Source organism: Corythoichthys intestinalis, chromosome 1 (genome assembly GCF_030265065.1).
Source record: "Corythoichthys intestinalis isolate RoL2023-P3 chromosome 1, ASM3026506v1, whole genome shotgun sequence".
NCBI classification, from domain to species: Eukaryota; Metazoa; Chordata; class Actinopteri; order Syngnathiformes; family Syngnathidae; genus Corythoichthys; species Corythoichthys intestinalis.
Window position 1 is genome coordinate 2,991,826 of NC_080395.1, and position 23,348 is coordinate 3,015,173.

Consider the following 23,348-nt stretch of genomic DNA (forward strand, 5'->3'; position numbering starts at 1 on the left):
ACCCGTCTACTGAGTTATTATAGGGATGTGGGATGCTACTTGTCCTACAGGATTTGTCAAATTTATATGTTCATGCATTCAAACATTTACAAAATCAAGGTGCTCAAAAGTTACAAAACAGTTTTTAGCAAAACGCACCGAATGTAAACAGGCAAATGAATGGGAAATTTGTACGAACATGGCCGTCAATGGCATGGCCTTACTTGGGAGCCGGTTGAATGTCAATGCGATGTAATGGTGAGTATATGATCAAAAATCACAACTACACGTTTTTCTGCCAGTGAAAATGAATTGGAAATTTGGACGTGCATGGCTGTGAATGGCATGGATGTTTATGGCATGCAAAAAATGCCATATGCCCCCCATAAAACTGCCATATGCCAAAAGCCATTTTGCCATATGCCAAAATATCCCATATACCATAAGCCATTTTGCTGTGTACCAAAAAATGTACACAAAAACAAAACAAAAACTGCCATATGCCAAAAGCCATTTTGCCGCATGCCCAAATAATGTCAAATGTCATATGCCAAAAGAAATTTTCCATATGCCCCCCAAAAAATGCCATATGCCAAAAGCCAGTTGTCCATATGCCTAAAAAATGCTATATGCCAAAATCCATTTACCTGTATGCCATATGCCATTTTGCCATACACACACAAAAAAATGCCAAAAGCAATTTTGCCATGTATAAATGAACTGCCATAAGTCAAAATACATTTTTCCATATGCCAATAAATGCCATATGCCAAAAGCTATTTTGCCATATGCCCAAAGAAATGCCATATGCCAAAAGGCATTTTGCCATGTTTAAATAATCTGCCATATGCCAAAAGACATTTTGCCATGTCTACATAATCTGCAATATGCCAAAAGACATTTTCCATATGCCTAAAAAATTCCATAAGCCAAAAGCATTTTGCCATGTATAAACTGCCAAATGCCAAACCCAAAGACATTTTTCCATATGCCTAAAAAAAAAAGATCCCATTTGCCAAAAGCCATTTTGCCATATGCCTAAAAAATACTATAGGCCAAAAGCCATTTTGCCATATGCCCAAAGAAATGCCCTATGCCAAAAGCCATTTTGCCATGTATAAATAAAGTCCCATATGCCAAAAGCCATTTTTTTATATGCCCAAAAAATATCATATAACAAAAGCCATTTTGCAGTATGCCCAAAAAAACTGCCATATGCCATCAGCCATTTACCAAAAATAATGCCAATTGCCAAAATCCATTTTGCCATATGCCTAAAAAATGCCATATGCAAAAAGCCATTTTTCCATATGCCAATAAATGACATTTGCCAAAAGCCATTTTGCCATATGCTAAAACAAAAAGCCATATGCCAGAAGCCATTTTGCCATATGCCCAAACAAATTACATATGCCAAAAGCCATTTTGCCATGTATAAATAAATTGCCATATACCAAAAGCCATTTTTCTACATGCCTAAAAAATGCCATATGCCAAAGGCCATTTTGCAATATGCCCAAATAACTGCCATATGCCATAAGCCATTTTGCCATTTACCAAAATAATGCCAAATGCCAAATGCCATTTTGCCATATACCAAAAAATGCCATATGCCAAATGCCAAAACCTATTTTGCAATATACCAAAAAACTGCCATGTCAAAAACCATTTTGCCATACGGTAAAGAAAATGCCATATGCTAAAGGTAATTTTGCTATGTACAAAAAAGAGCCATATGCCAAAAGCCATTTTGCCGTATGCCTTCTTTAGCAAGTCACTTTTTTCAGCCATTCTCTCAATCACCACATAACTTTCCAGTGACATTAGAATATTTTTCATTTGTTGTCATGAGCATAAATACTTCTACGTCCTCTGGACTTTAAGTGTTTCTCAAACAATTTTTTCACATGTGAAATTGAATATCATTTAATAAACAAACCTGCATTTTTTAATTTTGTTTTTCGCAACTCAAGCAGGCCGCGATGGAGCCATGTTGCAATTTCTATTTCTTGTTGCCGCTGCTTAGACACACCTTAAAAGTCGTTAAACTCCCTTGTTTTCAGTGTAAATCAACTAGAAATAAGTGGAATTATCTGCCAGTGCTTCAAGTCAATTTTGTTGTTCAAATTTTTCTAAGCACACGTATTGGGACAAGACGTATGGTTGTTAGCGTCTGTCATATTTTGCTCTCCATCTGGTCCGGGTGGACACACCAGATGCGGAAGGTTACGCATGACAAACTAGGACCTCCTGCTAAAATCAGATTGAAAATGAACGTAAAAAATAGTCGATAGCTACGAGCCATTTATTCACCGAAGTGTTCAACAGTGAGACTTCTGTTAGCCTAGCTACAGACTTAAAGAATATCCCAGAATCTCGGAAGACCGAAAGCATATTTTCTTCTGCCCTCAACACCTCTTTCCAAGCACCCGTCTGGACGAGCATCTGCTCTCCTCGGTCGGACCGAAGAGGCACGTATGCGCTTCGTCTGTCTCCCCGGAAACAAATGGGGCCTTAAATGAAGTGCAGCTGTCCGACCATACGACAAAGATCCAGAAAGATTTCTTTCCTCGCAATTGCTCTCCAGCCTTGTTTCTGTCTGGTTGCTAAACAGCACAGGTAGGAGGAAGTCTTAACCTTCAAGTTTCCAGAAGGTCCCAAGTTACTGTGGCAAAAAATCCAGCGAGTAAAGTCATACGATTTCACTTACTGTGTACAAACATATTTGGCCGAATCTAGCAATGCTTTATAACATTGTGGATCCAACAATTACGCACTTTGAGCTCAGAAGACTTGAAATCACAAAAGGTATTAGAACCATGAATCGATCAGTACAACTCAAAATCAACCAAGAGGTGCTGTCAATGCCTACCTGAGTGTCTCTGTTTGCATCCAATCATGCGTGAACCCTCTCAGATGTGTGATAGTCCTGCAGAATAGTGGGAATGCTGCGCGGGAGCCACACCGGAGCCCTTGCAACGCCCCAGGCAATAAAGAGAGGAGGATGATGGCACACCCCTAACCCCACAGCTTTGGCAAAGGGACCACCATCATACCCCCGAGACCCAGGGTAGTCCCCTGGACCATCTGTGCTCCTACTAACCAGCTCTAAGGGAAAAATGAGGGGCTTTGCCACCGCCCCCCATGCCTGCGAGCCAGCCCACCTGGACCCACTACCACCACCGAAACCCCCCAACTGACGAAGCACACCGTGGGACCCCTACAGCCCACTGGGCCCGGGGCAGATCAGGATACCCACCTGACGCCCCGCCGGCACCCTGCCGGTGATCCGCGCCGGGGACCAGGGAGGATACCCTGGTATAATAGAGAGAGGTAGTCAGAAGTAGGAGAACGCCAACAGGCCGCCGCGGTACTGGTGCCCTGAACCTCCCACTCCCACAACCAACAACCAATAGGAAGAGGAGACCGCGCCCCGGGAGTCCCATCCATCCATTATCTATAGTGCCTTGCAAAAGTATTCGGCCCCCTTGAATCTTGCAACCTTTCGCCATATTTCAGGCTTCAAACATAAAGATATGAAATTAAACTTCTTTGTCAAGAATCAACAACAAGTGGGACACAATCATGAAGTGGAATAACATTTATTGGATAATTTAAACTTTTTTAAAAAATAAAAAAACTGAAAAGTGGGGCGTGCAATATTATTCGGCCCCTTTACTTTCAGTGCAGCAAACTCACTCCAGAAGTTCAGTGAGGATCTCTGAATGATCCAATGTTGTCCTAAATGACCGATGATGATAAATAGAATCCACCGGTGTGTAATCAAGTCTCTGTATAAATGCACCTGCTCTGTGATAGTCTCAGGGTTATGTTTAAAGTGCAGAGAGCATTATGAAAACCAAGGAACACACCAGGCAGGACCGAGATACTGTTGTGGAGAAGTTTAAAGCCGGATTTGGATACAAAAAGATTTCCCAAGCTTTAAACATCTCAAGGAGCACTGTGCAAGCCATCATATTGAAATGGAAGGAGCATCAGACCACTGCAAATCTACCAAGACCCGGCCGTCCTTCCAAACTTTCTTCTCAAACAAGGAGAAAACTGATCAGAGATTCAGCCAAGAGGCCCATGATCACTCTGGATGAACTGCAGAGATCTACAGCTGAGGTGGGAGAGTCTGTCCATAGGACAACAATCAGTCGTACACTGCACAAATCTGGCCTTTATGGAAGAGTGGCAAGAAGAAAGCCATTTCTCAAAGATATCCATAAAAAGTCTCCTTTAAAGTTTGCCACAAGCCACCTGGGAGACACACCAAACATGTGGAAGAAGGTGCTCTGGTCAGATGAAACCAAAATTGAACTTTTTGGCCACAATGCAAAACGATATGTTTGGCGTAAAAGCAACACAGCTCATCACCCTGAACACACCATCCCTACTGTCAAACATGGTGGTGGCAGCATCATGGTTTGGGCCTGCTTTTCTTCAGCGGGGACAGGAAAGATGGTTAAAATTGACGGGAAGATGGATGCAGCCAAATACAGGAACATTCTGGAAGAAAAACTTGTGGTATCTGCACAAGACCTGAGACTGGGACGGAGATTTATCTTCCAACAGGACAATGATCCAAAACATAAAGCCAAATCTACAATGGAATGGTTCAAAAATAAACGTATCCAGGTGTTAGAATGGCCAAGTCAAAGTCCAGACCTGAATCCAATCGAGAATCAATGGAAAGAGCTGAAGACTGCTGTTCACAAACACTCTCCATCCAACCTCACTGAGCTCGAGCTGTTTTGCAAGGAAGAATGGGCAAGAATGTCAGTCTCTCCATGTGCAAAACTGATAGAAACATACCCCAAGCGACTTGCGGCTGTAATTGGAGCAAAAGGTGGCGCTACAAAGTATTAACGCAAGGGGGCCGAATAATATTGCACGCCCCACTTTTCAGTTTTTTATTTGTTAAAAAAAGTTTCAATTATCCAATAAATTTTGTTCCACTTCACGATTGTGTCCCACTTGTTGTTGATTCTTGACAAAAAATTAAAATTTTATATCTTTATGTTTGAAGCCTGCAATGTGGCGAAAGGTTGCAAGGTTCAAGGGGGCCGAATACTTTTGCAAGGCACTGTACCATATTATCTACACTCATTATCTCTCTCCTCAGCCACTTCAACCAGATCCTCCAACGGGATCTCAAGGCGTTCCCAAGCCAGCCGAGAGACAGTCTCTCTAGCGTGTCCTGGGTTATCCCTGGAACACCTCTCCACGGAGGCATCCAGTAAGCATTCGAACCAGATGCCCAAGCAACCTCATGTGTCTCCCCTCAACGTGGAGGAATAGCGACTCAACGCTGAGTCCTCCTCGGATGACCGAGTTTCTCACCCTATCTCTAAGGGAGAGCCCGGACACCGTGTGGAGTAAACTAATTTTATCTGCTTGTATCTGGGATCTTGTTCTTTCGGTTACAACACACAGCTCGTGACCCAAGGTGAGGGTAGAAATGTAGATCGACTGGTAAATCGAGATGTTCACCTTTTTGGCTCAGCTCTTTTTTCACCACAACGGACCGATACAGAGTCTGCATCACTTGTGAACATGACCCCAAGATACTTGAACTCCTCCAATTGGGGTAGGATCTCATCTCCGACCCGGAGAGGGGACGCCACCCTTTTCTGACTGAGGACCATGGGAGTCTCGTCATCATTTGATCAGGCGTGTTCAAGGAGGGAGACATGGAAAACAAGCTGGATAGGGGCTCTCGAGGACCGGACGTGGGCACCCCTGCTTTTAACCAAGAATCGAGACTGTTTTACGTCCATATCTATAAAAAATTCGCAGATTTAAGCATTTATTCACAAGAATTTTCACTGGAAAACCTGTTTACATCAGGCGGCCGCTAGCTACATTCAATAACAGACTAGCATTGTACTTCGACATATTTACGTAAAATAAACGCAAGCTGCGCATTTTCTTCTCTTTTAACCATGAATCGAGACTGTTTTACGTCCATATCTATGAAGAATTCGGGGATTAAAGCAATTATACACAAGAATTTTCAATGAAGAAATACATTATGAAGTCTATGAGTGCATGCGTGTTTTTCACATCCTACGCCAGCCTACGTGGCTCCTCCCTTTTTGCGCTTGCTGCTTTTCACACTGGGCTGTCGCTAGTGCTAAACAGGCATTATCGGCAGATTTTTTAAATGAAAAATGGCAGTCCCTGCTGCGGTGAAGACCCTGTCACGTCGTCCCCTACCCAACCGACCCCAGCAGCTCCAAACCCTCGGTGTATTATACATTACAAATGAATGGGGAGCCAGCCTGGGACTCTACGTCCCCATTGTGACTCTCCCTGAAAACCTGAATGAGTGTGTATGTGCCCAAAGTGATGCAAAGTGACAACTGAGTAAGAGTGCATACGTATTTTTCCCTTCTTACGTCAGCCTACGTGGCTCCTCCCTTTTTGCACTTGCTGCTTTTCACACTGGGCTGTCGCTAGTGTGAAATAGCCATTATCGGCAGAGTACCAAAGCAACAGGTGCTGCTCTAATACCCACCCTAAGGACATTTTCCACAACCAGAAGCCTGACAATAAACAGTCATTTGGGCAAATCTCACTTCTTCCGCGGTTAATAACAAAGCAGTTTACAAGAACAAACAGTTGTTCTGGCATTTAAATCGATCATCTAACATCAACAATGAATCAAATTTACATCATCTGGCATTGAAGCATCCAAACTATGGCTTCATGAAAAAAGAAAGCACAATACGGACTTGGAAAAGCTACAAAATCACAAGCTCTTTGTTCTGAACAAGGCAAGAGATGAGCCAATACATTTTTATTTTAAGCAAAGTCCATTAGAGATTTTTTTTCTTCCCCGAAAAGCCTTCAAAGTGTCTGACAGAGTGCGTACTTAAAAAGTTTCTGAAGCGCATTCAAAACCAATTAGCATGCTTAAATAGGCTTTGATCCTTGACTTTGCACTGCTACTCGTGTATGAAAAGTCGGGTAAAATTCCACTCACTTACCCGAGTTAGGCTGTCCGTGTTTGCCGGGCCTCGCCGACTCCCAGCCGTCCACCGATTGGACCTCCAGCAGGTAGGAACTCTTAGTCTCGCGGTCAAAAACTGTCTGCGTGTAGATGAAACCAAGCTCGGGGTCGATACGGAAATACTGGAAGTCCCCGCTTCGATCCTCCAGCAGCGAGTAGGCGATCTAGAAGGTGTTAGTTGTTAGATGTTAGTTGTTCTACAATATGTAGATACGTGCGATTGTGTTTACCTTCCCGTTGAGACCCAAGTCTAGGTCATTGGCGGACACTTGAAAGACCAAAGTTCCTGACTGGGCGCCTTCGGTGACTGAGGCTTCGTAGATGGAGGATGTAAAAAAGGGGACGTTGTCGTTCACGTCTGAAAAAAGAAGGGTGTAACTTGGATTAGTGTGTTTTGTTGGGGTGGGAACATCTGGGTACCTCGTGATACGATAGGCGATACGATAACGACCTCATGATATAAGGATACAACAATTATTAGGAAATCATTCAACTAGTAAACAGAAAAAAAGAGCTGTTGACATCCTTCTGCTGTGAGTTTATCACAAGTAGACGTCCAATCTGGTTGAAGCGGGAGGGAAAGCAGCGAATGAACATCATTTGCCGCCATCCCTCCCACTTCAAATGGATTGGAGGTGAATGGCCGTCAGTGGCAGCCAGTGCGGGGCAAAGAGTTTATTTTGGGTCATTTACGAATCACTTCCTGTTGATTTTAGGGCATTTAAAGGTCACTTCCTATTGATTTGGGGGCATTTATAGGTCACATCCTGTTGATTTGGGTCATTTCAGCATCACTTCCTGCTAATTACGGGTCATTTTATGTTGATTTAGGGTCGTTTCCTGTTGATACTGCGGTATTTCTTGGTCACTTCCTGTTCATCGGTCACTCCCTGCTGATTTTGCCTCACATCCTGAACATTTGGGGTAATTTGCGATTGATTCCGGAGCATTTCAGAGTCATTTCATGTTCATCAGTCACTTCCTGTTGATTAAGGGTCATTTGAGCATCACTTCCTGTTAATTTCAGTAGAGCCGAGAACAGAAAGTGGTATTTAATAATAATTAGTATTCAATTAAATAAAAATATTTAAAAACATTTAATAAATCAGTTTTGCCACATGGCAAAAAAAAAAAAAGCCTCATGGCAAAATCAATTTTGCCACATGGCAAAAAAAAAGCCACATGGCAAAAAAAAAAAAAAGATACATGGCAAAATCCCTTTTGCCACACGGCAAAACAAAAAAAAAATGCCACATGCAACATCAATTTTGCCACATGGCAAAAAAAATGCCGCATGGCTAAAAAAAATGCCACATAGCAAAATAAATTTTGTCACAAGACAAAATCAATTTTGGCACATGGAAATATCACTTTTGCCACATGGCAAAAAAATGCCACATGGCGAAATCAATTTTACCACATGGAAAAAAATGCCACATGACAAAAAAATGCCACATGGGAAAAAAATGCTACATTGCAAAGTCAATTTTATCATATGGCAAAAAAAATGCCACATGGGAAATCAAATTTGTCACATGGCAAAAAAAAAAAAATGCCACACGGCAAAAAAATGCCATATGGCAAAAAAAAAAATGCTATATGTCAAAATCAATTTTGCCACATGGCAAAAAAAAAATGCCCCATGGCGAATTAATTTTGCCACATGGCAAAAAAAATGCCACAGCAAAATAAATTCTGCCACAAGGCAAAATCAATTTTGCCACATGGCAAAAATGCCACATGGCAAAATCATTTTTGTCACATGGCAAAACAATGTCACATGGCAAAATCAATTTTGCCACATGGAAAAAATTGCCACATGACAAAATCAATTTTGCCACATGGCAAAAAAAAAAAAAAAGCCCCATGGCGAATCAATTTTGCCACATGGCAAAAAAAAAATGCCACAGCAAAATAAATTCTGCCATAAGGCAAAATCAATTTTGCCACATGGCAAAAATGCCACATGGCAAAATCATTTTTGTCACATGGCAAAACAATGTCACATGGCAAAATCAATTTTGCCACATGGAAAAAAATGCCACATGACAAAAAAACGCCACATGGGGAAAAAAATGCTACATTGCAAAGTAAATTTTATCACATGGCAAAAAATGGCAGATGGCAAAAAAAAATGCTACATGTCAAAATCGATTTTATGACATGGCAAAAAAATGGCAGATGGCAAAAAAAATGCTATATGTCAAAATCAATTTTGCCACATTGCAAAAAAATGCCACATGTCAAAATCAATTTTGCCACATGGCAAAAAAAAGATGCCGCGTGGCAAAAAAAAAAAATGGCACATGGCAAAAAAAAAATGCTACATGGCAAAATCAATTTTATCACATGGCAAAAAAATGCTACATGGCAAAAATAAAATAAAATAAAATACCACATGGCAAAATCAGTTTTTCCACATGGCAAAAAAAAAACGCCACGTGCCAAAATCCATTTTGCCACATAGAAAATACCACTTTTGACACAAGAACGTGTCCTCAAATGAATAGGAAGTGACTCAAAATCAACAGGAAGTAATCTGTAAGGGTAAGACTGTTCAAAGAAGGAGTTGCAAAGTTTATGTCATGCCATACTATGCTTTTGGGAATTATTAAAAGCTTTTTGTCTGGTCAGGGAGTCGGCCTGAGCGCAGACTGATGGCGCCCCAGGATGAATTCTTCCATTTTAATCAATGACAGCGTAATCCATCTGGACATCTTGAACGACGGATGTCTGGCAACTCAAGAAAAATCTTGTTTTTGGGGGAGGAGGGCGCACGGCAACGAAACTAAAATAATACACACTGTCCTGTCTGTAAGAAAAATAGCCTGCAAGTTAATGCATTCCACTCTGAATGGCCCGGAAATGAGTGTTCATACTTTATCTACAGAATTTCCAGTGTGCACATTGACCTTTTATTTATGACAACACTTTATTTCTGACATTTAAAAATGCATTTGTAATTACAGAGCGCAACCTTTAGTTCATCCAAAGTTACTTTGACGGTCAGACAAGAAGTCTCGGGGCTTCTGCGTCGCTAGTACGCCATGTCCTGACACTTCTTTTGTTCTCTTGCCGAACTGTCAAGCTCAGCGTTCCGACCAAAGGGGGAGCTTTGCTAGGCTGTCGTCCTGACTTCTGAGGGCTGCGCGAAGATGAAAAAGCATCTGAACTCCGGACAAATACGAGGGAACGTCGGGAAGTGTCGGCGAAGGGCGCAGCGTGAAAGATAAAACGGCTTCAAGTGTCAGTGGAACCCACAGACTGTGCCAATGTGGGGGGAAAAGCGCATTTTCTTTCCACTACTGAACCAAAGCATTCGGGTCAAGTTTGAGGCAATAAATCATTCCGCTAGGGAAGCCCTGTTTTTATTTGGCTATTTATTTTGAACCTTTTCATGGAGGACAACCAGGCATTTTCGCGAAAAACTTTATTTTAATCTTCTTAGTCATAGTAATGGCAATATCTAAATAGGAGAAATGTTGAGGTAAGGACAAAAGATAAGACTGTCATAAGACCAAATGAAACACCATGAAGCTTTGAAGCAATTGGCTGAAAAAGCTTCACTGCTTCAAGAAGCTTCATTTTGCCATCACTGCTTCCTTGAGGGAGACAGTCAACCTCTGCTGCCTTCAGCTGTCAACACTGTTGTCGTCCAACATGCCTCCTAGCATGCATTGCAGCGCTATAGATGTAAATAACAATCAAAATTCACGCTCCCTGCTAACTTTTTCTTCAGTTACCAGTTTTTTAATTAATTGCTAGTTATGGGCATTTGGTAACACTTTATTTGACAGTGGCGCCACAAGACTGTCAGAATAACATTATAATAATAAAAAATTCCACATATCAAAATCAATTTTGCCACATACAAAAAAAAAGCCTCATACCAAATTCCATATTGCCACATACAAAAAAATGCCACATAGTTAAATCCATTTTGCCACATACCAAATGAAAATACCACACATTAAAATCCATTTTAGCACATAAAAAAAAAAAAAGCCACATGCCAAAAGCCATTTTGCCACATATAAAAAAAAAAAATGCCACATACCAAATAAAAATTCCACATACCAAAATTCATTATTCCACATACCAAAAAAATGCCACAAGCCAAAATCCATTTTGCTAGATACCAAATAAAAGTGCCACATACCAAAAATGCCACATTCCAAACGCCATTATTCCACATACCAAAAAAATGCCACAACCCAAAATCCATTTTGCTACATACCAAATAAAAGTGCCACATACCAAAAATGCCACATTCCAAACGCCATTTTGCCACATACAAAAAAATGCCACATACAAAATAAAAATGCCACATAGTTAAATCCATTTTGCCACATACCAAATGAAAATACCACACATTAAAATCCATTTTAGCACATAAAAAAAAATGCCACATGCCAAAAGCCATTTTGCCACATATAAAAAAAAAATGCCACATACCAAACAAAAATTCCACATACCAAAATCCATTATTCCACATACCAAAAAAATGCCACAAGCCAAAATCCATTTTGCTACATACCAAATAAAAGTGCCACATACCAAAAATGCCACATTCCAAACGCCATTTTGCCACATACAAAAAAATGCCACATACAAAATAAAAATGCCACATACCAAAATCAATTTTGCCACGTATCCAACAAATGCCACATAACAAAATCCATTTTGCCACATACCAAATGAAAACACCACATACCAAAATCCATTTTGCCACATACAAAAAAAAAATGCCACATGCCAAAATCCATTTTGCCACACACAAAAAAATGCCACATGCCAAAATCCATTTCGCCACATACCAGAAAATATCACATACCAAAACAGTTTTGCCACATACCAAATGAAAACACCACATACCAAATTCGATTTTGCCACATACCAAAGAAATTCTACATGGCAAAATCAATTTTGCCACACACACAAAAAAAAAATGCCACATGCCAAAATCCATTTTGCCACATACCAAATAAAAGTGCCACATACTGAAATCCATTTTGCCACATACCAAAAAGGCCACATTCCAAACGCCATTTTGCCACATACAAAAAATGCCACATACCAAAAATGCCACATACCAAAATCCATTTCGCCACAAACAAATGCCACATACCAAAATCCATTTTGCCACTTACCAAAAAATTGCCACATGCAAAAGCCATTTTGCCACATACCAAAAAATATGCCAAATACCAAAAAATGCCGCGTATAAAAAAATTCCAAATACCAAAAAATGCCACATGCCAAAATCCATTTTGCCACATACCAGAAAATATCACATACCAAAACTATTTTGCCACATACCAAATGAAAACACCACATACCAAATCGATTTTGCCACATACCAAAAAAATGCCACATGCCAAAATCCATTTTGCCACATACCCAAAAAATGCCACATGCCAAAATCCATTTTGCCACATACACCAAAAAAATGCCACATGCCAAAAGGCATTTTTCCACATACCAAAAACCACTTTTCGTTCTCGCCGTCTCTCTAAAATTGATCAAAACTAAAAAGTTACCTAGTGTTGCTTTAAAAGGAACACAGGAAATTTTATGATTTATTAACACCTTTTAATACCACCAATATATTAAAAAACATACATTTTAATGTGAAAAAATTATTGAGCCTCCCTCCTAGGTTGGATAAAGGGCTGGAAGGGGAGTGGTCAAGTTTAGGTTTGCAAAATGGTGGGTTGGGTTCACATTTTTATAGATTACAAAAATAAAATCATGAAATTTAAAACAATTTAAAGGGGAATTTTTGACATTAGGCTTAAACTTTGAATTAGCGGGGGGGGGTTATTAGTCGATGAGTTGATTTCAACAAATTCCGTGCAGTTTGCTAGCTATTAATTAGTTTCAGGGCTCGGGAGTGGCTAAGCTAGCATAAGTCAATGGTCCAGTCATAGCAAGCCAATAAAAAGCAATGTATGCACACATGAAAATCACTGATGACCCATGTTCAAATGGTTCACGTTTATAAACATAGATAAGAAACAAAACAGACCGGAGTACAGCAACATTAAGAAAAAAATCATATCTTCGTCTCCTTTAGAAAGCGTAACAAGTCAAATCTATGGGTTTGAAATGGGCCTCTTCTTTTCAGTGTGACAACAAATCAATTTTTCATTCATACCGGTGCCAAGATGAGGCCGGCGGCATGAATCAAACCGATCAATAGTGGACAAAGGCGTGACATAGAGCCGTGAGGACCACCTTGAAGCTGCAGTGTCAATGAAAGAGACGATTCCACAGAGCCGGTGAGTAAGAGTAAACTTGAATTTTCATCATGTTTGGTGTCCGTCAGGGCCAAAAGTAGCAGTGACATGAAATGAGCAACACTGAGCTCCGTGTTTCGGTTAAAGCTTTTCAGAAGGAGAACAACGTATGATGTGACTGGCCCGGTGGACAAATCTGAGGTATGGTAAGGATTACGACGAGAGTTCGACTGATATGGGATGTACAAATTTTGAAAAAAAATCAGCAGATTCAGGACACATCTAATCTCGATTTTTTAAGAGAATATACAGTGCCTTGCAAAAGTATTCAGCCCCCTTGAATCTTGCAACCTTTCGCCACATTTCAGGCTTCAAACATAAAGATATGAAATTTAATTTTTTTGTCAAGAATCAACAACAAGTGGGACACAATCGTGAAGTGGAACAACATTTATTGGATAATTGAAACTTTTTTAACAAATAAAAAACTGAAAAGTGGGGCGTGCAATATTATTCGGCCCCTTTACTTTCAGTGCAGCAAACTCACTCCAGAAGTTCAGTGAGGATCTCTGAATGATCCAATGTTGTCCTAAATGACCGATGGTGATAAATAGAATCCACCTGAGTGTAATCAAGTCTCCGTATAAATGCATCTGCTCTGTGATAGTCTCAGGGTTCTGTTCAAAGTGCAGAGAGCATTATGAAAACCAAGGAACACACCAGGCAGGTCCGAGATACTGTTGTGGAGAAGTTTAAAGCCGGATTTGGATACAAAAAGATTTCCCAAGCTTTAAACATCTCAAGGAGCACTGTGCAAGCCAACATATTGAAATGGAAGGAGCATCGGACCACTGCAAATCTACCAAGACCCGGCCGTCCTTCCAAACTTTCTTCTCAAACAAGGAGAAAACTGATCAGAGATGCAGCCAAGAGGCCCATGATCACTCTGGATGATCTGCAGAGATCTACAGCTGAGGTGGGAGAGTCTGTCCATAGGACAACAATCAGCTGTACACTGCACAAATCTGGACTTTATGGAAGAGTGGCAAGAAGAAAGCCATTTCTCAAAGATATCCATATAAAGTCTGGTTTAAGGTTTGCCACAAGCCACCTGGGAGACACACCAAACATGTGGAAGAAGGTGCTCTGGTCAGATGAAACCAAAATTGATCTTTTTGGCCACAATGCAAAACGGTATGTTTGGCATAAAAGCAACACAGCTCATCACCCTGAACACAACATCCCCACTGTCAAACATGGTGGTGGCAGCATCATGGTTTGGGCCTGCTTTTCTTCAGCAGGGACAGGGAAGATGGTTAAAATTGACGGGAAGATGGATGCAGCCAAATACAGGAACATTCTGGAAGAAAACCTGTTGGTATCTGCACAAGACCTGAGACTGGGACGGAGATTTATGTTCCAACAGGACAATGATCCAAAACATAAAGCCAAATCTACAATGGAATGGTTCAAAAATAAACGTATCCAGGTGTTAGAATGGCCAAGTCAAAGTCCAGACCTGAATCCAATCGAGAATCTGTGGAAAGAGCTGAAGATTGCTGTTCACAAACACTCTCCATCCAACCTCACTGAGCTGGAGCTGTTTTGCAAGGAAGAATGGGCAAGAATGTCAGTCTCTCGATGTGCAAAACTGATAGAAACATACCCCAAGCGACTTGCAGCTGTAATGTGGAGCAAAAGGTGGCGCTACAAAGTATTAACGCAAGGGGGCTGAATAATATTGCACGCCCCACTTTTCAGTTTTTTATTTGTTAAAAAAGTTTAAATTATCCAATAAATTTTGTTCCACTTCACGATTGTGTCCCACTTGTTGATTCTTGACAAAAAATTAAAATTTTATATCTTTATGTTTGAAGCCTGAAATGTGGCGAAAGTTTGAAAGATTCAAGCGGGCAGAATACATTTGCAAGGCACTGTATGAATCTGATAGTTTTTTTTTTTTTTTTTTAAGTGCGTACGACAGGATAAAAAAAAAAAGTCTTAAATAGCATTATTATGTAAATTATAGTCATATTTTGAGACGATTTGACAATATACAACAATTTGGCAAAGTGCAGATTACGAGAAATTACCGTATTGGCCCGAATATAAGACAGCCCTGATTATAAGACTACCCCCTCTTTTTCAAGACTCAAGTTTGAAAAAAGACTTTTAGAACACCGAATTAATTTTTATACAGAAAATAATTACAGTACATCTGAAACAAATGATTATAACATATTTGAGAGAAAAAGCATGTTATTTTGCCTCATTCAAAACTCAATATCGGAACATTTAAATATGTAAACTAAAGATGTCCCGATCGATCGGGTCCGATCACTTCAATTTCGAAGTATCGGAATTGGCAAAAAAATATCGGACATGCCTTTTTAAATATGTATTTTTTAATTAAATCGTTTTCTAATTGTATTTAACGTTACAGACAAAATGTCTTACGTTCAACTTTAGTTTTGGCTTAAAGTAGGGCTATCAAATTTATCGCGTAAACGGCGGAAATTAACTTTTTAAAAATTAATCACGTTAAAATATTTAATGCAATTAACGCATGCGCTGCACGACCCACTCACGCATTGTCGCGTTCAATCTATAATGGCGCCGTTTTACCTATATGTAGAGCTAACGGGCAGCGTAAAATGTGTAGAGAGAATTTTGGCAGTCTTTGGAGCCTCTTTTTAATTGGCTAAAGCCTTAAAATCCCTCTCTCAACAATTAGAAATATCGTGGGAAGCAATGTGGGGAAGAACGGTAGTAGTTGATCTTTTCCTTAACACCCTATGTTATTTCCTAACACAGAGAAGATACAGTGCCTTGCAAAAGTATTCGGCCCCCTTGAATCTTGCAACCTTTCGCCACATTTAAGGCTTCAAATATAAAGATATAAAATTTTAATTTTTTGTCAAGAATCAACAACAAGTGGGACACAATCGTGAAGTGGAACAAAATTTATTGGATAATTTAAACTTTTTTAACAAATAAAAAACTGAAAAGTGGGGCGTGCAATATTATTCAGCCCCCTTGCGTTAATACTTTGTAGCGCCACCTTTTGCTCCAATTACAGCTGCAAGTCGCTTGGGGTATGTTTCTATCAGTTTTGCACATCGAGAGACTGACATTCTTGCCCATTCTTCCTTGCAAAACAGCTCGAGCTCAGTGAGGTTGGATGGAGAGTGTTTGTGAACAGCAGTCTTCAGCTCTTTCCACAGATTCTCCATTGGATTCAGGTCTGGACTTGGACTTGGCCATTCTAACACCTGGATACGTTTATTGTTGAACCATTCCATTGTAGATTTGGCTTTATGTTTTGGATCATTGTCCTGTTGGAAGATAAATCTCCGTCCCAGTCTAGGTCTTGTGCGGATACCAACAGGTTTTCTTCCAGAATGTCCCTGTATTTGGCTGCATCCATCTTCCCGTCAATTTTAACCATCTTCCCTGTCCCTGCTGAAGAAAAGCAGGCCCAAACCATGATGCTACCACCACCATGTTTGACAGTGGGGATGGTGTGTTCAGGGTGATGAGCTGTGTTGCTTTTACGCCAAACATATCGTTTTGCATTGTGGCCAAAAAGTTCAATTTTGGTTTCATCTGACCAGAGCACCATCTTCCACATGTTTGGTGTGTCTCCCAGGTGGCTTGTGACAAAATTTAAACTAGACTTTTTATGGATATCTTTGAGAAATGGCTTTCTTCTTGCCACTCTTCCATAAAGGCCAGATTTGCGCAGTGTACGACTGATTGTTGTCCCATGGACAGACTCTCCCACCTCAGCTGTAGATCTCTGCAGTTCATCCAGAGTGATTATGGGCCTCTTGGCTGCATCTCTGATCAGTTTTCTCCTTGTTTGAGAAGAAAGTTTGGAAGGACGGCCGGGTCTTGGTAGATTTTCAGTGGTCCGATGCTCCTTCCATTTCAATATGATGGCTTGCACAGTGCTCCTTGAGATGTTTAAAGCTTGGGAAATCTTTTTGTATCCAAATCCGGCTTTAAACTTCTCCACAACAGTATCTCGGACCAGCCTGGTGTGTTCCTTGGTTTTCATAATGCTCTCTGCACTTTAAACAGAACCCTGAGACTATCACAGAGCAGGTGCATTTATACGGAGACTTGATTACACAAAGGTGGATTCTGTTTATCATCATCGGTCATTTAGGACAACATTGGATCATTCAGAGATCCTCACTGAACTTCTGGAGTGAGTTTGCTGCACTGAAAGTAAAGGGGCCGAAAAAAATTGCACGCCACACTTTTCAGTTTTTTATTTGTTAAAAAAGTTTAAATTATCCAATAAATGTTGTTCCACTTCACGATTGTGTCCCACTTGTTGTTGATTCTTGACAAAAAAATTAAATTTCATATCTTTATGTTTGAAGCCTGAAATGTGGCGAAAGGTTGCAAAATTCAAGGGGGCCGAATACTTTTGCAAGGCACTGTATATCAATTGGTGCCACTACGCACAGTCATGGTTGCACTTCCCATCACCCATTTGAGCAGAACAGTTAAATGGCTACAGTATCATTTACTGAAAGCTCAACAAATACACTAGATGGCAGTATTTAGTCACAATTGACAAAGTCACATTTATCCTTTAAGAATTACAAGTCTTTCTATCCGTGGATCCCTCTCACAGAAAGAATGTTAATAATGTAAATGCCATCTTGAGGATTTATTGTCATAATAAACAAATACAGTACTTATGTACTGTATGTTGAATGTATATATTCGTCCGAGTTTTATTCATTTTTTCCTTAATGCATTGCCAAAATGTATATGATCGGCAAAAATTATCGGGAATGATTGGAATTGAATCGGGAGGGGGAAAAAAAAGCAATCCGATCGGAAAATATCGTGATCGGCAGATACTCAAACTAAAACGATCGGATCGGGAGCAAAAAAACATGATCGGAACAACCCTAAAACAAAGAAAAAATGTCCATCAATCGGTACGCTATATTGGTTGACCGATATATCGGTCGACCTCTAATTAGAACCAGTAATTATTGTCACGGTATTATGTGTCATGTACGGGACGGAGGACCCAGTTGCGTATCGCAGACACAGGATTTTATTGATGTTGACAGGCAAGGGAAAACTATCAGGTCAAGCGGCAATGGTGAGTTGACATGCCAGCATATGTTGAATCGCTGACGACCTGACACTGTCTGTTGTCTGCTCGATGCTTATATAGTGTTCTCAGTTGTTCCTTGTGACATAATAAAGGGTACTCAGTAATATGTGACAAGAGCTTTGTGATGCATGAGTGTGAAGCAATATGCTGAAATATCAAAAGGTGTCACATTAATATGTGATGAAACATAATTATATGATGAAACATTACTAGCTGAAACCTTGATACATGACAATTATGGGCTAAATTTAGGAATTAGGGGATATTATTAAGATTAGGAAGATTTGGGGGATTATTGGGGTTGACCTACCCGTTACGTTGACGTAGACCGTGGTGAAGGCAGCCAATGGCACGGCGGCGACGTTCTGCGCTCGGACCCTCAACATGAAGTTGCGGGTGGTCTCGTAATCCAGAGGTTCCGCCACAAGAATGGAGGCTGAGCCATCTTCCCGGTTAGGCGTCAAGTAGAAGCGGACGGGCATGTTGGTCTCCGGGACCATGCCGTCCTCCAGATTGTAGGTTACCCTCGGGTCGCCCAATGGGGAGGTGGCTTTGATGGTCTGTTTGGGGAGAGATTTTTAAAAATCCTTTAGACTAGTGGTGTGACAATATATTGTTACTGTGATACTTTAGGTTATTGATACAGTGGTATGAAAAAGTATCTAAACCTTTTGGAATTTCTCACATTTGTGCATGAAATCACCAATAAATGTGATCTGATCTTTGTCAAAATCACATGGATGAAAAAACTGTCTGCTTTAACTAAAACCACCCAAACATTTATAGGTTTTCATTTTTTAATGAGGATAGAATGCAAACAATGACAGAAGTGAACCGTCACATTTAATATTTTGTGGTCCCCCTTTTGGTAGCAAAAACTTCAACCGGAGGCTTCCTGTAGCTGTAGATCAGTCAGGCACATCGATCAGGACTAATCTTGGCCAATTATTTGCTACAAAACTGCTGTAGTTCAGTCAAATTCCTGGGATGTGTGGCATGAATCGCTGTCTTTAGGTCATGCCACAGCATCTCAGTGGGGTTCGAGTCTGGACTTTGACTTGGCCACTCCAGAACGTGTATTTTGTTCTTCTGAAATGCATCTGAAATTGATTTACTTCTATGTTTTGGATCATTGTCTTGTTGCAGCATCCATCCTCTTTTTAGCTTCAACTGTCTGCAAGATTGCCTCAGGTTTTCCTGCAAAACATCCTGATACACTTTTGAATTCATTCTTCCATTAATGATTGTAAGTTGTCCAGGCCCTGAGGTAGCAAAACAGCCCCAAATCATGATGCTCCCTAAACCATGCTTCACAGTGGGGATGAGGTGTTGATGTTGTTGAGGTGTTACATTTTCTTCCACACATGATGTTTGTTACTCCCAAACAATTCAACTTTAGTTTCATCAGTCCACAAAATATTTTGCCAAAACCTCTGTGGAGTGTCCAAGTTTATTTTGTTTTGCGAACTTTAAACAGAAAACAATGTTTTTTTAGACGGCAGTGGCTTCTTCCGTGGAGTCCTCCCATGAACACCATTCTTGGCCATGGTTTTGTGTGCACAGAGATATTGGACTGTGCCAATGGTTTCTATAAATCCTTAGCAGACACTCTAGGATTCTTTTGTACCTCTCTGCGTATTCTGCGCTGACTTCTTAGCGTCACCTTTGGTGGACAGCCACTCCTTGGGAGAGAAACAACTGTGCCAAACTCTCGTTTGTAGACAACTTCTCTGACTGTCGATTGATGAGCATCCAGACTTTTAGAGATGGATTTGTATCCTTTTCCCGCTTTATACAAATCAACAACCCTTGATCGCTGATCTCCAGACAGCTTTTTTTGACCGAGCCATGATGCACATCAGACAATGCTTCTCATCAACACATTTCTTTCCAGGTGTGTATTTTATAGTGGGCAGCGCAGCTTTAAAACACTCATCAGTGATTGGGCACACATCTGACTTAAAATGTTTGGTATAGATTGGTTTCAATTGCTCTTTAAGTCTCCTTAGGCAGAGGGTTCACTTACTTATTTTTCCCTCTTGTTTGCATGCCATCTTCATTAAAATATGAAAATCTATAAATGTCTGGGCTGCCATATGTGAAAATAACTGCCATACGCAAAAAAAAAACTGCCATGTCAAAAAAAAAAAAAAACTGCCATATGACAGAAGCCATTTTGCCATATGTCAAAAAAAAAAAAAAAAAAAGACTGCCATATGCCAAAAAAACTGCTACATTTCAAAACATATTTTGTAATATGCAAAAACTGCCATATGTAAAAAGAAAAAAAAAAAGCTTCCATATGTCAAAATAACTGCCATATGTCCAAAAAAACTGTCATATACCAAAAGCCATTTTGCCATATGTAAAAAACAAAAACTGCCATATCATATGACAAAAAACTGCTACATTCCAAAACATATTTTGTCATGTGCAAAAACAACTGCCATATGTGAAAATAACTGTCATATGCTAAAAAAAAATGCCATGTCAAAAAAAAACTGCCATATGCCAGAAGCCATTTTGCCATAGGTAATAAAAAAAAAAAAAAAAACTGCCATATGCTGAAAAAGTGCTACATACCAAAAGCCATTTAGCCATATGCAAAAACTGCCCTGTGCCAGAAGCCATTTTCCATATGTAAAAAAAAAACCTGCCATATGCCAAAAAACTGCTACATACCAAAAGCCATTTTGCCATATGCAAAACAACTGCCATATGTTAAAAAAAAAAAAAAAAAAAAAAAAAAAAAAACCTGCCATGTGCCAAAGAACTACCATATATCAAAAGCCATTTTGCCATATGTAAAAACAACTGCAATATGCCAAAAGCCATTTTGCCATGTGTTAAAAAAAACAACTGCCATATGCCAAAAAACTGCTATATACAAAAAGCCATTTGGCCATATGCAAAAACTGCCACGTCAAAAAAACAAAACAAAAAAAAACTGCCATATGCTAGAAGCTGTTCAGCCATATGAAAAAACAACTGCAATATGTAAAAAAAAAAAAAAAAAAAAAGCTGCCATATGCCAAAAGCAGTTTTGCCATATGTCTAAACAACTGCCATATGCTAATAAAAGCTGCCATATGTGAAAAAACTGCTACATGCCAAAAGCCATTTAGTTAAAGCAGACACTGAATTTTCATCTGTGTGAGTTTGACAAAGATCAGATCACATTTGATGGTGATTTTATGCAGAAATGCGAGAATTTCCAAAAGGTTCAGATACTTTTTCATACCACTGTGTAGTTTGTCAAGTGGTCATTATTGTTGACAAAAAACAACCTCCACGAATTGTCCTAAAATTTACAAGAAGTGACCAAAACTATACAGCAATTGACCCAGAAATGGCCAAAAATTACCCGTTAATGCCCCAAAACAGACAGGAAGTTATTCAAAATCAACAGGGGGATTTAGCGATAAACATGAAGTGGCCCAGAAATGACAGAATTCATCCAAAATGTACATGAAGTGATCTAGTAATGCCCCAAAATGTACAGAAAGTGACCCTAAATGAAAAGGAAGCAGGGGTGAAAGTGGGCCAGAACGGTCAGGAACGCAGTTCCGGGATAAGATTCAGGGCCGGAATCCTGTTCCGGTACACGGTGCTTTGATTAAAAAAATATGACGGCATCTGTCAAAACACTATGTAAAAAAAAAAAATACAAAGCTGCCACACATGCATTTCATCTCCAAGAAGAAAACAATCTACCAACATCAGATTTATATACACAAGTGTTAAAGACAAGAACAATAAAGTGCTTGTGTAGCGTAATCTGTTTCCACCGATATTTATTATATGGAGGTTTCCCCAGCTGCTGCAGGTATCTGAGTCTGACAATGACGAGCCACGTCAATGTGCTAGAGCTGAAACGAATACTCGAGCAACTCGAGTTTAAAAACTGATCCAAGTAATTTTATTCACCTCGAGTAATCGTTTATTTTGACAGCTCTAAGGATCACGTTTTGCTCGGACTACTTTTAATGAGGGACAACGCGCTGGTCACGTGCGTAGAGGAAGAGGCAAAAAAAAAAAAAAAAACTTACTGCAGCCGACAGCCGCTACAAACGACGCCGACGTTGCTAAATACTAGCCCGCACGATGCTACGTTGGTAGCAGGTAGCGTCTGATGAGTCACATGTATGTTGAACTAGAGACAGACTCGGCCGCGTCTGGGCAGCGTTAGTAAACAGCCGCCATCTTAAAGCAGTAGAGCGCTAAGCGCTAATAAAGAGCGCTAAGCGCTAATAAATAAGATTAACGTCACCGTCACTAGCTCACGTAACGTTAGCCCTGCGGAGGGCTAGGTTTCTATTAATTATGACCACTGTCGATGCGTGGCTAACGTGTCTTACATACAGGCTTTAACATAACATATCGTTGTGGAGTGATGAGGGTGTAAAATAAAAACTCAATAATGCTAACTATCAATTTTAGCTCAGTAGTCATTGCTGGATAAAACACCAAGTAGCACTGGTCCCTAATGTGCTCCAATACAGCCTGTATCATACATTTATTTTGAACACTACAAAAACTCCAAATCCTATCAGGACTTACAGTTTAGACTTACTTAAAACTTAACTAGAACTTAAAAATGGCTTGAGACAAATAGAAATTCAATTGAAACACGTGGGAAAAAAATCCTAACTTTTAAGTGATGTGATGTGTGTTATCAAGCGTAACGGCATTTTATATATAAATAAATAAATAAATAAATAAATATATATATATATATATATATATATATATATATATTTATTTATATCTCGCGTTAACGGGCGGTAATTTTTTTTTAAAAATTAATCACGTTAAAATATTGACGCAATTTACGCACATGTCCCGCTCAGACAGTATTCTGCCTTTTGGTAAGTTTTACAGCAAGGCTTTTTGTGCTGTCCAACAGCGAACTCTTGTGGTCGCTTTGCGACATGGTTTATTGTTCAAAATATCTTCAAAATATATT

At 39.9% G+C, this 23,348-nt stretch overlaps 1 protein-coding gene across 1 annotated transcript in view; it reads right to left on the reverse strand.

The window, feature by feature from the left end:
* si:ch211-186j3.6 (neural-cadherin) overlaps positions 1 to 23,348 on the reverse strand; it is a 689,510-nt gene that overhangs the window by 311,056 nt on the left and 355,106 nt on the right. The window contains exons 13-15 of the mRNA XM_057844439.1: positions 18,693 to 18,942; positions 7,228 to 7,355; positions 6,975 to 7,161 (exon numbers count right to left, since the gene is read on the reverse strand). Coding sequence (XP_057700422.1) covers positions 6,975 to 7,161; positions 7,228 to 7,355; positions 18,693 to 18,942 — 565 coding nt within the window. The remainder of the gene's footprint in view (positions 1 to 6,974; positions 7,162 to 7,227; positions 7,356 to 18,692; positions 18,943 to 23,348) is intronic.